This window comes from Tubulanus polymorphus, chromosome 5 (assembly GCF_964204645.1).
Source record: "Tubulanus polymorphus chromosome 5, tnTubPoly1.2, whole genome shotgun sequence".
Taxonomy (NCBI): Eukaryota; Metazoa; Nemertea; class Palaeonemertea; order Tubulaniformes; family Tubulanidae; genus Tubulanus; species Tubulanus polymorphus.
The window spans coordinates 15,674,228-15,692,511 of NC_134029.1; the positions used below are offsets into that span (position 1 = coordinate 15,674,228).

At 33.3% G+C, this 18,284-nt stretch overlaps 1 protein-coding gene across 1 annotated transcript in view; it reads left to right on the top strand.

Moving 5' to 3' along the window:
• The window catches only part of LOC141906266 (fibrillin-3-like), a 769,611-nt gene that overhangs the window by 605,210 nt on the left and 146,117 nt on the right, over positions 1-18,284 (top strand). Inside the window, exon 58 of the mRNA XM_074795508.1 lies at positions 4,708-4,761. Within this exon, the coding sequence (XP_074651609.1) occupies positions 4,708-4,761 (54 nt within the window). The remainder of the gene's footprint in view (positions 1-4,707; positions 4,762-18,284) is intronic.

Sequence of the window (18,284 nt, forward strand, 5' to 3'; positions counted from 1 at the left end):
TTCATTCGAACAAGATTTTCTTGTTGAAACATTAAGTTTTTTGTTCGAACAGATATATTGTTCGATCGAAGCGTTTTTCGTTCCAAAGAGCAAAATTCTGGTGGAACTAAATAGTCTTTTCATTACCCGGTACAATGAGTAATCTTTATTCAAACAGAATAATCTTCTTATTCGAACACAAAGGTATAATCTGAACCTGGGTTTACTTTGTATCCAATATCCATATTATATCTTTCTGGTTGAAGCCCATCTTCCATGTTTCTGACCATGAACGGAACACAGCTTGTTTAGGTCGTTTTGGAAATATACTTTGTCGGGTACATTTTAAATTAGGTCGTTTTGGAAATATACTCTGTCCGGTACATTTTGAATTACTCTGTATATTATCTATCAGGAGAGCGAAGAGAAGACGGCTGAGGATACTACCTTGCGTGACTCCGCTAGTTAGACCGATTTATTCCAAGATGAGACAGTTTCGTTAAATTCGGCCACCTGTTTTCGTTCAGAGAAATATGCTGAGCCATTTAAGCGACCCATCATTGATACCGTTTCCGAATAGCTTATTTAGTAATCCCTGATGTTGGACCTTATTAAATGCTTTTTTAAGAAATCCATTAAGATTAATTGAGGCCTAACAGTCCATTTTCCAGGGTCAAATAACCATCTGGTCCAGTCATCCATGGTTTCAAAGTATGCCTCATTGACTGTTTGTCAACCGTCCTTTTATAAAACTGTTTTGACAGTTGAACAGGATTCTAAATTCCCTTCGATTTTTATGGTATGTTGCGGCTGCATCAGCTTACACGCGATCGTCGACACAATATTCAGCCAAGATCAAGAATACAAACGAGGATGTGCAGAAAACCTGTAATCGCTGCTTTGCAGTTATATTTCTGATTTTGTATTGATTTCGGAATATATTTTTGGGAAAGATATATTTTTTTAAACGCAGTCCGAATATATATATTTTTGAAAAGATATATTTTTCCATTTTGTGTTTTTGCGAAAAAAATATATTTCTAGAAACGCGTTTCAAATATATTTCTATTTTCTAAAAATATATTTTTGATTTCGAGTTTTCGCGAAAAAATATATTTTTGAAAATTTGTTTCGAATATATTTATTTTCAAAAAATATATTCTTGATTTTGTGTATTTCGCAATATATTTTTTCTGCTTCGAATATATTGGAAACGCGTTTGAAATATATTCTCAAAACATATTTTCAGAAATGCATTTCATTTATTCCGGGAAATGCATTCATGGCGTTTTTGTGCAGGTTTTCCACAACATATTCTTCCTCCTACGATTCAGGTGTCCTATGAAGATCCAAAAGACCTATAACCGATTATAAACATATTTGTTATATGAAACTCTGGTAATTCTGAATTCATTCCTGCCATTATATTACCTACATTTTGTTGACATGAAATCCTTCAGTCGTTCGAACTAGGGGTAAGGGACACCATGCCCACTGAATTAGTAAAAACTCGACTTGGCAATATTTACATTATTTACATAATACATTTAATTCCCCCTGGTGAACACATACAGAAACCCACTACTATCATAGAACATGTGGGCATATAGTTGCCTGCTTGTCACATAGAGACCTTAGCATTATACGATCCGAAAAATGTGCTGCACCAATCTGATTGCTTGTATAAGACAGATTAATATATAGTTACAAAAAGAACAGCAGGTGGGTTTTAGAGTGGCGGTGTCTCTTAATGCTATCAGGTTCGAAGGGAGGGGACTCTTGGTGGACATATGAGTTTTACAGCTCTTTACATCAACACAATGAGATTAATATCAATTGGATCTGAAACTCATCAAAATTTGAGTTCCTGATAGTTAGAATATAAGATTTTTTCACATGACCTTCAATGATGTTATATATGTGCTACATTTCTAGTCTTTGGGTTTACTATGAATCTTCTGGAAATTACAAGTTTCAGTAAAATGTTATCGTATTGAATAGCTTTTAATCTCAAGAGGTTTATGAAATAATTTCTTTACATATATCTTATACATATACATTTTACGTACCTTTTATTGATAGTTCTCGTACCACACAAAATAGTGAGCCTTGAAATGTAGCACACACAAAATGAAATAGCAATTTAAATGAGCAAAAATTCAAAAATGACGATACAAAATAACAATGGGTCAAGAGATTCAATGTAATGACAAACTAGGGGTCCAGGGACAGTATGCCCACTTCTAACTCTATAGGGTGGATATACCATTATACTAAAATTTGAATTCATATATGGACGGACGGACGAACACATGAAAAGTAAGCGCAATATCCCTGGAGGCTACGCCCTAAAATGGGCTCCTTACATGTATTACAAATATGAGTAATAACATTATACATAATTTCCATTTATAGCTTATCGCCAGAAGTAATGTCTCATTGATCAGTTCCATTATTATTTGGGTACAGCTGCTAGATTCACTGAGTTTATTTCGCATCATTCCACTCATGTCTTGTTTGTAGACTATGAAATTTATGCATTCATGCATGTTCTGAAGTAGAAGATTAAAAAGATTCACACGGAATCTGAATAAAAAGAAATTTTGCAAAGAATCCGTTAACCATGGTGGCTGATTCGGGCCACGCCAACATTTTTCGAGCACTAAAAATCTCAAAGCAAAATTGATAGCGAGAAAACAAATATTAACGCGAGAAAACAAATATTAACGCGAGAAAACAAATATTTCGAGCGAGAAAACAAATATTTCGAGCGAGAAAACAGAATAATTTGATTTCTCGCCCGAAATATTTGTTTTCTCGCGTTTATATTTGTTTTGGCGGGGCGAATCAGCCACCATAGTTAACCGATAAAAATTCAGCGATGATTATTAATGCCTTATTTCATAATGAAAGAGTGTTCACTTTTTACATTACATTTGGAATAGAGCTACAAACTAATTAACTAGATGATACCATATAACACTAGTACACAATCTTAGGACTAAGGGCAAGCTTTATTCAAAAGCTGTGACAAAAACTTGAGATTTTTTGTGCTGAGAATAATTACCTCCAATGGCTTTCACGTGGTGTTGATTCAGCACTGTCACCCTTCACTTAGAACATGGGTTCCAATGGTTTGTGTAAAAAAAAAACTTACCTATGTCTTCCATTTGCCAAGTCAATTGAAAATGCAGTCAGTTCCGATATTGATCTGAAAATGATGAGTAAATCAATATCTGCAGGCGGGTTGAGACGATTTGGGCGGGGATAATTCTGGCCTGGACAAATTTGACTGATGCTAACTAGGATAGTGCTAAAATTACTCATTCATTAACAGGATTAGTGTGAGTCACACAAAACCAGTTAGCATTAAAATAGATTAATCTTATAAACCCAGTGCATTTTCCAAATTTGGCCTGGGTCAAGCGGGCACAGACCAATTTGGAACCAGTTTGAACGATTGGCTCGGGCCAAATTTGAACTGGTTCAAAAAATGCTACTGAGCCAAAAATGCTATGAGCCAGACAAGAATCAAGTTTGGCCTAATTCCAGTCACTATCATTATGGCCCTGCAGGTGTATAATCTATTTAGGCCTAGGCCTAACTCTCATGCTCATCGTGTAATCTAGGCCTATTTATTGCTTGAACTTATAAGCTAGTCATGCAGTACTTTGCAATTGCATCAATCATGAAATATAGTTTTGCATTTGATTTGATTTAATTGATTTGGTGCACGCCGCACATACGTTGTACCGAATACAGTACTTAATTAACATAACGTCGACTACCAGTGCAATATTTGATGTAACACAAGAAATACTTGCCTTGGAGCTTGAATCTTAAACAACAGACTCTCCCAACTAAGAGATTAACCATAAAAAATGATTTAAAAAGGCAATGAATTCACTGGAAATAATTGCAAATGGCGCCGTACTGCCTGTATGCTCAATCCCAGTCCTTTGCAATCCGTCGTGTACGGGTTCGAATCCCGAAAAAACTGATATTGTTTTCAAACTTGTTTTTAATATTCATGATTTTAAAAGTTAACATTAACAGCTAACACTCATAATAAACTTTTTTATTAATTTAGACGAATGAAAATACAAACTCTATATCAAACTTTCTGTGGTTGAATGAATGAATGCTCGTACTGGTTTTTGCACGGTACTGTTAAATAAAAGCCCATAGAACTACTAAAAATACGCGATTTTCTTCTCTGAAAGTGTCTTTCAATCAAGTTTTGGAAATTTTTTTATTTCATATTTAACTTTTCTGACAAAATATATTTTTTTTGAAATGCAGATGTAAAAAATATATTTTGATAAATACGTATTTTTGAAGATATATTTCGAAAAATGCTTTACTTCATGACACTTGCGACTTTGATAAATCAAGATTTTATATGATAATTCCTTTCGTTTTCTGCTCAAGTAGCCTAGATTCGCATATACATGTAGTTCCCTCAGAAATTCCCTCAGTGAAAGAACATCTGTAAGCACCAATATTCTACTTGTATGCCCTTTAACTGATGCTCTAGTTAAACCTTTTGCTTTGTTAGTTTATCAATAAAAAGGAAAAAGAACTGCATCTTATTAAGTTCTTTTTTAAGTCAAATTCCTATCATACTTCCTATCATACCCCTTCTATCCTGTAATAGTAGTGATAATATACTAACGGATGCATTTTGTATAGATAAAGAGTGAATAAAATATCAGTCTTTTGTTTTAGGTAGGTACGGTGATATGTGTCCATTCGGGCCTGGTTATGACAACACTGGACGTGGTAAGTAATGCATCTTACACGTTGTCCACTTCATTATTAATAAGACGTCTGAGCCTCTAAAAACCTACATGTTGGTACATTACAGTAATTTGTTAGCCCACTTGGGACTTAAATCCCAGCGGGCTATTGCATTTGCTTTTCGTCCGTCCGTCCGTCCGTCCATCTGCGTGAGAAAAATTGGGGCGATCGGACTCGAGATGCAGTTCTGTGACCTTTCTGTGCCCAAAATTGTCAATGTCGGCCTGAACTATTGAGTCATATAGCTACCTAATGGTTTAGCATTGTTCATTGCAATTGGTGGGTATTCTATGAAAACTGATCTTTATTGCATTTCACAGGTAATTTCGATCCGCCTATCGTCACGCGATTGGCGGCCATCTTAGTGCCCTCAGTACTCAGTCATAGGAGCAAAAAGGATTTTTGGGTAGGAAAATAACAGCAGGTTTGAACTTATACCCTTCATATTCGATCATTATTAGCACAGTCATATGATAATTCTCCTCATGTGGAATTTGGGATCACCCAATTCTTCGTTCTTGCCACCAGGGGAGTTAGATATTGAATAATATACAATTTGTCTACTCAAAATGGTACCTATGCATATTTTGTCACTACAATCGATTGCAAACTTGTGGCTCATGGCATATTCTATGATAATGGTGAATTTCAAGGTCATTGGTTTCAATATATTGTCACCAGGGGGCGTTGAATAATTGAATAATAATAATAGTAGAATAATTTCGTATTTCCATATTATATTGCTACCTAGGCAGATTTTGTTACCACAAAATATTGCAAAACTCTAACTCATGACATGTTCTATGATTGTGGTGAGTTTCACGGTCATTAGAGTTTGTTAATGGTTACCAGGTGTTTGTATATAGTCACCATGCATTATTGTATCCTAGGCATATTTTGTTACCACAATCAATTTCAAAGTTGTAGTTCATAACATGTTCTACGTTTGTAGTAGGTTTCAAGGTATTTGCTTTTTGTCACCAGGGGAGGCGTTGAATAGTAGGATAACTTAGTATTTTCATATCATATTGGTAAAATCAATAGCAAATTTGAATACTATTATGTCACTATTATTATTATGCTATTATGTTATTTCACTGTAAGATAACCCCCGTCATCTACGTGGTGCAATCGACATAAGCAATAATATTTTTAGAAATTTGAGTGTATAAATCTGTGAGTGTATTAACCTCAATCGCGAGAGATTGAAAAGATTAACGCACAAATTTGACCAAAGACACTTCAAATGAATATTTCGATAACATACTTAGTGGATTGGATGCTAATTGAAAAAATAGCAGAAACTACTGGTCATTGATCAAAATCTTCTTGGAAATAAATTTATTGGAAATATAACCAGTTTAGCAAATCCATCAAATAACACTACTTGTCGCAGCACCTTGGTGAAGCTTACCTTCTTCATAAAACTTTCTCTAAAACTACCAAACGATCCTCTCTTAATCCGAACTAACCAATATTCGCTCATCAAAATAATGTGGCTATTGAAAACCAAAATCTTTATCCTAATTATTTGTAAAACAATACTAGCCAAAATACTAACGTTATTCCTCAATGAAATTTTTTCGATTTATCAAAATCAATCCAGTTTCCTTGCTGGCCACTTGGACTTGGCCACTTGGACAGACCCTAGCAACTGGAAATGAAACTATACAACAAGAATTACATCGAATTTCATTTTGCGTTAAAATGGGTGCTTCATTTCCAAGCTTCTAAATGTATTGACATGACCTTCACCAAAACAGGATCTAGAACATATACCATCCTTTAATATTTTCCCAAAATATCATCCCTATGGCAAAATCACATAACCATGTAGGTTTTATTCCCTATCGGAATTTAATCTTTAATTCTTATGTGGAATATCTACCTAACATAATTCAAAAATTATATAACCCCTTGAGAAGTCTTTCCGGAACAGTCAAAAGTGGTCATCTAAAACGCCATGTATTGCTCATTCATTCTGCCCAAATATCATGATCGTGATATTCTATGCTATATTACATCGAACATATAACTTCACGAACTTGAGAAAGTCCACTACAATGCTGACCGTTCAGCAACCTGTTGCATTCATGGCTCTAATACCTCAAATACCTCTCCATCTCAAACTAGCAGCCCCTGTCATTAAGAACATTATATGTTCATGGAACTCAGTATCATGTACTAGTTAATATACATGAACACCGTTTCAAATTCTCAGTTGCCGAGTTTTGTTCTCTCATTCTATACACCCACGTTTTGTAAGAAACCCCAGACCATCCTCCATACCATTTAACACACCGGCTCAATCCCACCCATCCCGTTCCGCATGCGTATCTAATCATTGATACTGATGCCAACATTAGGACCCCCGTGTACTCGTTGTCGTTTCAAATTAAGCCGTCTACTTTAAAAATTTCACTGTTTCCGCCCCGTACGTTAAGACCCTCAGTCGACGCAAGGGAATCCAACTAAATCTTCTCGAGCAGACTACTAGGAAAAGGCCAACTCTTTAATCACAATTCCACCTCCATCGATATAGATTCAACTAGTGTAAACTAATTCACCATGGCCAACAAGACCTGACACACAATATCAACTTCATCATCGTATTGCAGACAGCTAAATCCTGAATGACATTATACGCTCTGTTAACATATCAACTCTGTAACGTGTGCATACATTTTTAGGGTTTTCTGACTTCTTGTAATTCTGTTGATTAATATTATTTACATATTTTCCACTTTTTTTCATCACAAAATTCATCTTCTCTCGGATTCGACAACTAACAGCTACTAAACGGAATGTTGAATTCTGATTGAAATATAACAGACTTTCTCTCTGCGTAGATTCTATCAATGCACTCTCCATCATATTTTAAACTTAAAATTACTTTCAGACAGCTAACACCGGTGGAAATATACTACGCCGGTGATCGGCTATCGGTATGTCCCTTCAGGTGTTCCATACTCCTGCATACGGTATACCTGAATGCGCCGATGAAACGATAATACGTCCAAGGAATGGTCCGATATCGGGTCCAAGTCCAAGCGTTTACGAGGCCGGCGTTCGCGAGTCCGACAGGTTTACAGGAATTTGTTTGTCGTTACCTCTTTTATATTATTGATTTCCGTTATTCCGGTTATTTTATTTAAATATATTGCTTATCTGTTCATGTAAACAAAAACACCAATAAATACATTTTGAACTGATCAAGTTTAAGTCAAGGTCGTTTAGTCGCGGGTGGCTACTAGAATTACGTTCGACTACATTCAGAGAGAAAATAACCAAGTATCAGGTGATTATCGATAGCCTACTACACACACAGACAGTTGACAAACAGTGTTAGGTCTGTGTCGGTTGGTGCGTAATGGGACTGAAATATACTGGTTGGTCAGAGTTGGTTCAGTTGTGAGAAGTGTGGAAACTAAGAAACCTACCGGTATTTATTTGTCTATAGGCCTATTATAGTAGCCAATACCATTTTAAGTACGAAGATGTTACCCGTACGTGACTGTACGGTGATCTCCACAGGTTAACCGTACGTGAGTTCCTTCTGCGCATGCGTCAATAATCTACGTGTACGCGCATGCATCAAAGAATAGGCATAGGGTAGGGTTAGGTGAGGATATATGTAAATCAATTTATCAACCCTGCAGTTGATAAATGTGGGTCAGTGGGTAAATCACTGGACTTCCGTCGGATTTTTGGTTTACCTTTGTCAGCGATATGATGATGGCATTGAGCCAATTCATGTAAAATTGCGGTAAGTTTTTTTATGTGAGCATTTGTTTCATTGGTTCTCGGGCTAAACAACGTATAATCGATGCGATTGAAGAAATGGCGAACATCCGTCGATGACATGGTCAACTGTGTTAAAATTATACGAAAAACTGTTTTTTTTGCGGGAAAATTCTTAGCTCTCGCGTATAAAATTGCAATGACCTCGATTGGGGGGGGGGGGGGTCGTCTCTACGAGCGAATGGTATTGGCTGTTTTTCGGATATTCGGGGAATTCCGGCGCTACTAAAATAATTATGGGAAAGCCATAGAATGGCGTACGTTTCATTGGACTAGGTGCCGTATACGTGCGAATTTCAAATGCTCATTGCTGGTGAGGATGTAATTATTTCACTCATCCGCCATAGGTATTGTTCCATTTTAATACCCGGTGATTGTTTTGATTGACATTGAGGTGTAAGCGAATATAACTTACACGAAGCCTCCACATGCGTACAATACACTAAAAAGGGTGATGCTGTAACGCGTGCACGTTTGACATGAAAATAGGCTGAATAATCGTAGCAGAAGATGAGCGCTGTGTTTTCTGTTCGAAAGAATTTGTAATAGATTGTAATTTCTTGTGACCTGAAAACGACGCGTGACGCGTGACGCTTTTAATCTGCTGAGTTGCCCCTATGATCCAAAATCGTTTCCTCAGACGAGTTAAAACGGAATTTTTTCCCAAATGACCAACTGCAATGTGATTATGTACGATCAACAGCTTACCAACTGAAGTTTTTTTTGGTACTAGCAAAGGATGTTTTACATCATAAATTACGTTCGCTTTCCCGAGTCTACCTCCGACACGCATTAACCCATTCTCATCCAGAAACGGGTCTAACTGCGAAATAGTGCTGATCTTTGGTATCGACTTATCGGCTTTCAAAGCTTTTATCTCACGTTGAAAATGCGTCTGTTGTAAATATCGTATAATCGCGAATCTAGCATTATCCATTCCATCCCTACTGATCTTAGACGATGCGTCACCTATTGATCGTTTATTGATCCGTGATCGTAGGTAATCTTTCACGCGAAGAAGCCAAGCGACCGATTTCAGTCTCGCCCAACTAGAATGATAGTCAAACAACTTCTCAATTGGATCCTCTCCATCGACCATAACTGAAGCAACTATTTTCTTCACTTCAGGATCATCGTCTGCAATATCCATTGATAAGTTAAGAGATTGCGGCCATTCACATTCTGGTTTTCTAAGAAACGCTGGTCCATTTAGCCAAAATTCTCGTTTGGTTTCGATCTCCTTGAAAGTCAGACCTCGACTAGCCTAGTCAGCTAGATTCAATTTTCCATCTATATGTCGCCATTGTTCAACCATTGATGACTCTCTAATACGATTAACGCGATTCGCGACTAATGTCTGATATCGAGCTGTGTCATTGGCAATGTATTTTAAAACAGCAGTACTGTCGGCCCAGTAAAACACATCAGTAACATCGTACTCCAACTCCGAATTGATGATGGCGTTCATCTTAACCAGTAATGAAGCGGCAGTTAACTCCATCCTGGGCGTAGTAACCTTCTTAAGTGGTGCAACTCACTCTTACCAAGTACCAGATTACAGCTAATATTATCATTCCTCTCTTCCAGTCTCAAATATGACGCAGTACCATACCCTAGCTCCGACGAGTCGCTGAAATGATGAAGCTGACAGGAGACAGGAGAATCACCAAATCCCTTTGGTTTAAAACATCGTGGTGTTTCCAATTGTTCTAGTAAGGGTAGATCATTTTGCCACCAATCAGTCCAGGTTTTTATGTATTTTTCTGGTATCTGTTCATCCCAACAGACTTTCTCTCTACACAGGTCCTGTAATAGTACCCTTAGGTGGTAGGATGAAAGGTGATGCAATACCGAGTGGGTCATATACCGTGCTAATAGTAGACAAAATCCCTTGACGAGTATTGTTAGTATTTCTTAGGGTGATCTTGAACCCAAAAGTGTCGTTTTCAATCTTCCAGTTAACTCCCAGCGCTCTCTCAGTGGGAAGACCAAAATCCAGTTCAATATCTTGATATGACTTAGTAAACCTCTCAATGCTGATCGATCATTACTAACGAATTTTGTTAGATTGAATGCTCCCTTCTCGCACAGTGATTTCAGGCTTTTGATGAAATCACAAGTCCTGGCGTCATCTTTGTGGGATTTAAGACAGTCGTCTACATAAAAGTTTCTCAGTATTGTCGTGATGATCTCATTATTGAATAAATGACGATTATCTTCGGCCGTTCTACGCAGGGCCCAATTGGAACAACTGGGTGACGATATAGCCCCGAATAGATGCACCAACATTCTGTACGGCACCGGTTCTCTGGTAGTGTCACCATTAGGCCACCATAAAAATCGAAGACAGTCAATATCTCGCGGATCCATTCTGACTTGGTAAATCATCGATTCGATATCAGCCATCACAGCTATCTTCTCCTGACGGAACCTTATCAATACGCCCAAGAGATTATTCGTTATGTCCGGTCCTTGCATTAACAAACCATTCAAAGACAACCCTTGATATGTTGCAGGACAATCAAATACCACTCATACTTTCTCCGGTTTCTTTGGGTGATATACACCGTGGTGTGGAATGTACCAGATTCTACCAGTATCTTTATCCACTTCATCATCAGGAACCCTCGCGTATTGTTTCTCAAATAAATTGTCAATAAATACATTGTAATCAGTTTGAAACTTCTCATTGAATGTCAGTTTCGATTTCAAACTAACCAATCGCTGTTTCGCTTGTAGTATGTTATTCGATGGTCTCACGCTTTCATTCCACCATGGTAGTGGTAACTGGTAATGACAATTTTCCATAACAACAGTGCAATCCATGATTTTCATAAACGCACGATCTTCTAATGACCATTGTTTTCTATCTTCAGATATACGTTCAGGAAAATCAAAATTAATGCTATTCTGTACCAATTGATCCAGCGAAGTAACGGCACAGGTGATCCTATTGACATTACTTCCATTTGTATTATCATCAGATATTACTACATTCCAGGGGATCCATCCTAACTTGGTGCGGGATGCATGTGGTGACCCTGGTGGTCCTGTTCGTAGCTCATACGGCATATATGCGTCAGGGACGTTATTTCCTATCAGTAGACCAATTTCAGCATTTACTTGAGGTAAACAGATATCTTTCATGTGCGGCCATCTCTTCAAATCTGCATCGATAGGTATTCGTTCCTTTGTTACTGGTAAAGTATCAATAGAGTAGACCACTGGTATTGAAACAGCTTCACCGCCTATGAGCTGTGTCAATTCTATACCATTCAATATTTCCGTTTCTATTCGTCTAGCCTGAGTAACTGTATCCAAACTCAAGTTGATTCGCCTACCGTTTAAAGAAAGTTTCTTCATCAGCGATTCTGTACACAATGATATACTGCTTCCGGGATCCAGAAAAGCGTATGTTACGATTTCATTAATTCTACCGTTTACTCGTACACGTAGTGGTATTACGGCCATGGTACAATAGCCATCACTGTCAGTAACCTGCGTGACACTACATACTTTTCTTTCAGTCTCAGTACAAAACTTCTGATTTCCTGTAGAGTTTTCATCTGGGTTCTCAGATTGCTGGTTGATATCAGATGTTCTCTTATAATTATCACCATGCATAATAGTAGGGTGAAACTTCTTACAAGTCTCACTGGTCATTTTCAATCGGCAAAATCGTCTCGGGTGTCCAGTCCTCAAACAACCCCAGCATAAAACATTCTTCATTAAAATGGACCGAAAGTTTCATCATGGACGGACATAAATTCAAGACATGATCCTGCTTACAGTATAAACAAGGTCTTACGAGTGCCAGTTGATTTCTATTTTGATTCTGGTTCATCATATCATTCTGATGAGTTGACGAGTTATAATTACCAATGGTAACAGATACAGTCTCCCTTTTCTTAGTCTTCGGGTTGGTCTGGTAGTATCCTTTCCCGATGCGGACATAATTACTTTACCGAATGTTGGGTCATTCACTTTCTTCGACTCCTGCTTGAAGAAACTGACAAGTGTCTTTAATGACACGCAATTTCTCGCCGACTTGGTTGACTGAACGACGGTTCGCCATCGCTCCTGCAAATTATACGGTAATTTGCTGACGAGTTTTCTCAAATTGTCCGGATATTCGAGCAGCCTTAAGGCATTTACCTCTTTTACAGCGTTTTCTACCTCAACAAAAAATACAGAGAAATCGTTCAATCCCTGACATTTAATCGATGGCCAATTTACCGCTTTATCAATGAACGCATTGGCTATTGTTTCTGGATTACCGTATCGTTCATCAAATTCCCGCAATATCGCTTCATATGCTCTCGTTGAGTCCAGATAGCTGCAAGTAATAGGGGTTTAGTTGGTTCAGATCAAAGGTCGAACGGTCGAGTTCATTAAAAAACAAAACATTAAAAGTAATTTAAAACTATAATATATTTTCATAACCGTGTACATTTTATATTATAACTAAATATTTATTCTAAGATATCAATAATTTAAAAAGCATATTGTATTAAATCAATTGGTCGCTCGGCGACCAATTGATTTATTTACAATACACACATTCATATAATCAAATATATTCAAATAATAATAATTATTCTATTATTCAACTGAAATACACACGGTTATGAAAATATATTATAGTTTTAAATTACTTTTAATATTTGTTATTAATGAACTCGACCATTCAACCTTTAACCTGAACCAACTAAACCCCTATTACTCTTAAAATATTATTAAAGTGTGATTGAAATAATGCATAGCTGTTTATACTAGAACATGATTCTATTTGAGCCTATATATCATTGAACTTCTAAAATCAATTTTAATAAAAAATTTAGTATTAAAATGGAAGCAAATAAGTACTACTGTCCAACATGTAATATCAATGTAGATAAATCCCAAAAAGCAAGACACAATAAAACTAAAACACATTTAGAGAATAAATTGAAACTAGAATATTTACAGTTATATTCAGAACAGTTAACAAAGGCAAAGAAATAAGATTTAATAAAACATTGAAAACTAGAATGTGGAAATACTTTACTGCTAATGAAACATATAAATATATCGATGTGTTAGATGATTTAGTGAAAGGTTATAATAATTCTAAACATTCAAGTATTGGTATGAAACCTATACAAGCTAGAAAAGAAGATAATTCGGAAATAGTTTGGAATAATTTATATGGCGCGTTTGTTACACATGATTTCGGTGAACCTAGATTCAAAATTGGACAACACGTTAGAATATCTAAATATAGAAAAACATTTTATAAAGGTTATACCCCTAATTTTACAGAAGAAATATTTAAGATTAAAAAGATGATATTAACTAAACCATTTGTTTATAAACTAGAAGATCTAAAAGATGAAGAAATATTAGGTTATTTCTATGAACAAGAATTATCACTTGTACCAAATCCATATGAAATAGAATACAAAATAGAAAAAGTATTGAAAACAAAAACTATTAAGGGAAAAAAGTATTCTTTGGGGAAATATAAAGGGTATGATGATGAATTTAATGAATGGATTTTATCTAGTAAAATTAAAAGAATAAATGAATAAAGATTTATTTATATTTGAACCACATAATATGTTAATAACTGGAGTAACCAATTGTGGTAAAACACATTTCATATTAGATTTGTTAGAAACTATTTATAAGAATCATTTTGATAATATAATATTATTCTGTCCTACTTATGAATTGAATAAAACATATAATAGAGATATAGTTAAGATGAAAAAGTTTATTATATTAGATCCTAAAACAGTAAAAGAAAATTTAGATAATTGTATAAAAATAGCAATTGATACTTATAAAGGATCAAATACATTATTCATTGTAGATGATTGCGCAAATTTACATGATTCAAAAGTTAGAGAAAGTGAGTTATGTTATCTAGCTTTCTCTGGGAGACATTTCGGGATAACAACATGGGTTTTAAATCAAAAATATAATTCAATTGTTAAATACTTTAGGGAGAATATAAGATTTCTAGTTTTATTTTATAACAAAGATAGAAAATCTATGCAACAATCATTGGAAGAAAATCAAATTATACCTACTGAATTACATGATGAATATATGAATAAATTAAAGAATAATAAAGTTTCAAAATTATTACTGAGATTACAATTTCCCTATGAATATAAATTTATAAAATAACTATTTATAATTTGGAATATTATAGAAACTAATTTATATATCTATGTACTAGACGTACGAGTAAGAAAGTAAGATTCTTGCCAAGAAAGTAAGAAAGTAAGATTCTTAGATTCTGACGTACGTCTAGTACATAGATATATAAATTATTAAATGAATTATATAAAAATGAATAAATTATATGTTTTCTCTTAATAATAATAAAAATAGATTATATTATAACTATTTCTATACTTAGATTAATGATTTTATGTTTTTAATTTTTATGAAAACTATTATATATGTCTATGTACTAGACGTACGAGTAAGAAAGTAAGATTTCTTGGATTCTTGGATTCTTGGATTCTTACTCGTACGTCTAGTATATAGTTATTTAAATTAGTTTTATAATAATTATTCTAATTTTGTTTCTTATATATTTATAAAATCATCTCTGTTTATATCTAATTCACCAAAAGTCTTAGGTAGATTTATTAATTTTAATTGAGCCATCTTAACATAATTAATAGTAGGTAAATTAGCTTTTTCTCTTAATTTTTCTAAGTATTCATCAAAATCATCATAATCAAAATCAAAATGATGTCCAAAATTATTTATCAGATAATTTAAATCTATTTTTCTTAAATATAATGATTTATATATTTGTTCAGGATTATCTTCTGCATAAGCTAATAATTTATCAAATAACAACTTATAGAATATATAATAATGGTTAGTTTTAGGATTAAAATATTTGATATATTTATTTGGGTTATTTAACAATGGTATCATACTCACCATTTTATAAACATTAATTAGATGTAACTTTGATTTATAATGAGTATTTTCATCAACAGGTTCAATTTTCTTATTACAATATTGGCACATTTTATTTCTTTCTATTTCTTCTAATTTCTTATCATGTTCTTCTAACTTCCTTTCATTTTCGATATGCGCTTGAGATTTTTTATGTTTAGAAAAATTACTTTTAGAAATATCTAAATCACAAATGTTACAATGTTTTTTAGAATAATCAATTGTTTCATTATCATTAGTTTCAATTGTATCAACATTATCTGTTATATTATCTCTGGTATCATTTGTTTCAATTGTATTAACATTATCTATGATATTATCTATTATATTATTATCAGATATATTATTATCATTATTATTCCTTTCTTTTTCTATATGTTTATTTGATTTCTTATGTGATGCCCAATTTTTATATGATATATATTTCTTACATACATCACAATATTTTTCATTTGTCTTTTTGGTTTTGATATCAGGTTCAATCTTATCATTATTTGATGTAGAAGGTATTACATTATTAGATGTAGTAGGTATTACATTATTAGATGTAGTAGGTATTACATTATTAGATGTAGTAGGTATTACATTATTAGGTGTAGTAGGTATTACATTATTAGATGTAGAAGGTATTACATTACTTAAATTATCAACAACACCACTTTTATTATTATCGATTTCTATTAGTTTAGTTTTATAAATTTTGAAAATAGGATCAAATATCAAAGCTATATTACAAGGTATTACATAATATAAACCATCATTATTTTCATGTGTATCGATGTATGGAATATGTTTATATACTTTACCTCCTTCCATTTATTATATAAATAATATTTTTTTTTTTTTTAAAGTTAAAATTTTAATACATAACACTATTTAATTGAGAATTTACAATATTTAATTGCGCGTCAGATATAATATAAATGTGCATTTTAAAATTTTTGATTCCTTTATTCTTTTTCATGAATAATTGTATTCCATCTTTAGTGTTCTGTAGTTTTTTCCCAGAACCATGTAATGAATTATCCTCTGTTGTTCTAAAATCTAACCATAATGCATATTTATTGCCGGTATAATAATCAATTTGATTAATATTACAATTTTCAGATGATTTTACTTTTTCATTCATAAAATGTTTTCTTATTTCTGGCCATTGATCAATCATTCTCATTCCTTGACAAAATATTTTATTTGCTATTCCTTCGATAGTTATTTCTACTTTTGTTATTTCAGGATTATAATAATTATCAACATTTATTGCGCCATTAGTATATGTTGCAATGGTAAAAAATATTAATATACCTTTAATAGATCTTCTTGGGAAGTTAATATTCTCATTAATTATTTCATCATTTGCATTAATAGTTACAGTTTTAAATTTATCAATATAATCATATAATAATGAAAATCCTTGATTGTATTGAGTTTGAATTATACTTGAAATATTTTCATCAGTTACTGTATCATATTCTAAACATATATTCGATAATTTATAACTCATATCTTTAACAACGCTAGATATAACAATTTCATTTACAGGAGCAAATGTTATTTCGAATATAACGTCTTCTTGAATTGCGTATTTATATAAAGGCGCATTATTATTTATCAATTCAAAGTCTAATGGAATTTTATATTTGCTTCCATATATACTTTTTATCAATTTATCTACAGCATTAGTCAATATTGCGCTATTAGCTTCTGATCTTAATTTATTTTGGTTTTCTGATTGGATTCCTTGAAATATCATATTATTTCTATTTTCTTTAGTTAACCATAAATCTTTATAATGCATGAATAAATTATAATCATCTAATGAGAAAACTGTTTCTGGTCCAATCTTTATTGTTAATTTTTCAATCAAATATCTTCCAACATTATCAACAACATAATTATTATTATTACCGGTTACTTTTATATCGGCTGATAAATAAATACTATTTGGAACGTAAAAAGTATTTTGTGTTAATCTAGGAATTCTAACATATAAAGTTTCATCGGGATTAATATTAGAAGGGTTATGAGTAATTATATGATGTGATCTTTCTGCTTTAATAGCATTAGATATTCTATGATTCTTAGAAGGATTGATATAACTCCCACTCATTTATTTAACAAAGAAATTAATTATTTATTTTTGATTATGTTTACTTGATATCTTTTGATATCATATTCACTAACCCAAAAATAATAGCACTTACAACTGTAATTAAAAATAAAATAATATGTTCAGCAGCAAAGTTAATAATGTTTCCTGCAGATTTCAATATAAAACCAACAATTGATGCAATAACTCCTGGTAATGCTGCAGCAGATTTCTTTGATAGTTCCCATAAATATTTTGCTAATTTCTTTAAACCATCCTTAACTTTATCTTGTATAGAATTATTATCATTCGGGGGTTTATCTGGTTTATTGGGAGTAGGAGTAGATTTTAAAGCATTTGATATTGCTAAACCAATTGTTGTAAATAACATAGTTACTGCTGTTAGAATTGAAAGAATTGTTATTCCTTCAAACTTAAATAATAATTTTATTCTATCTTTCAATGATATTCTAGAATCTGGTTTTATTAGATATCTTTTAAAAACATCTTTTAATCTATCAATATTATAATCATATGATTTTAATAATGATTTAATTTCTTCTTTTTGTAATTCTATGTTATATTCTAAATCATCTTTTTCTTTTTCTAAACGTAATTCTTTTTGCCTATATTCTATTTCATCAATTGCTTG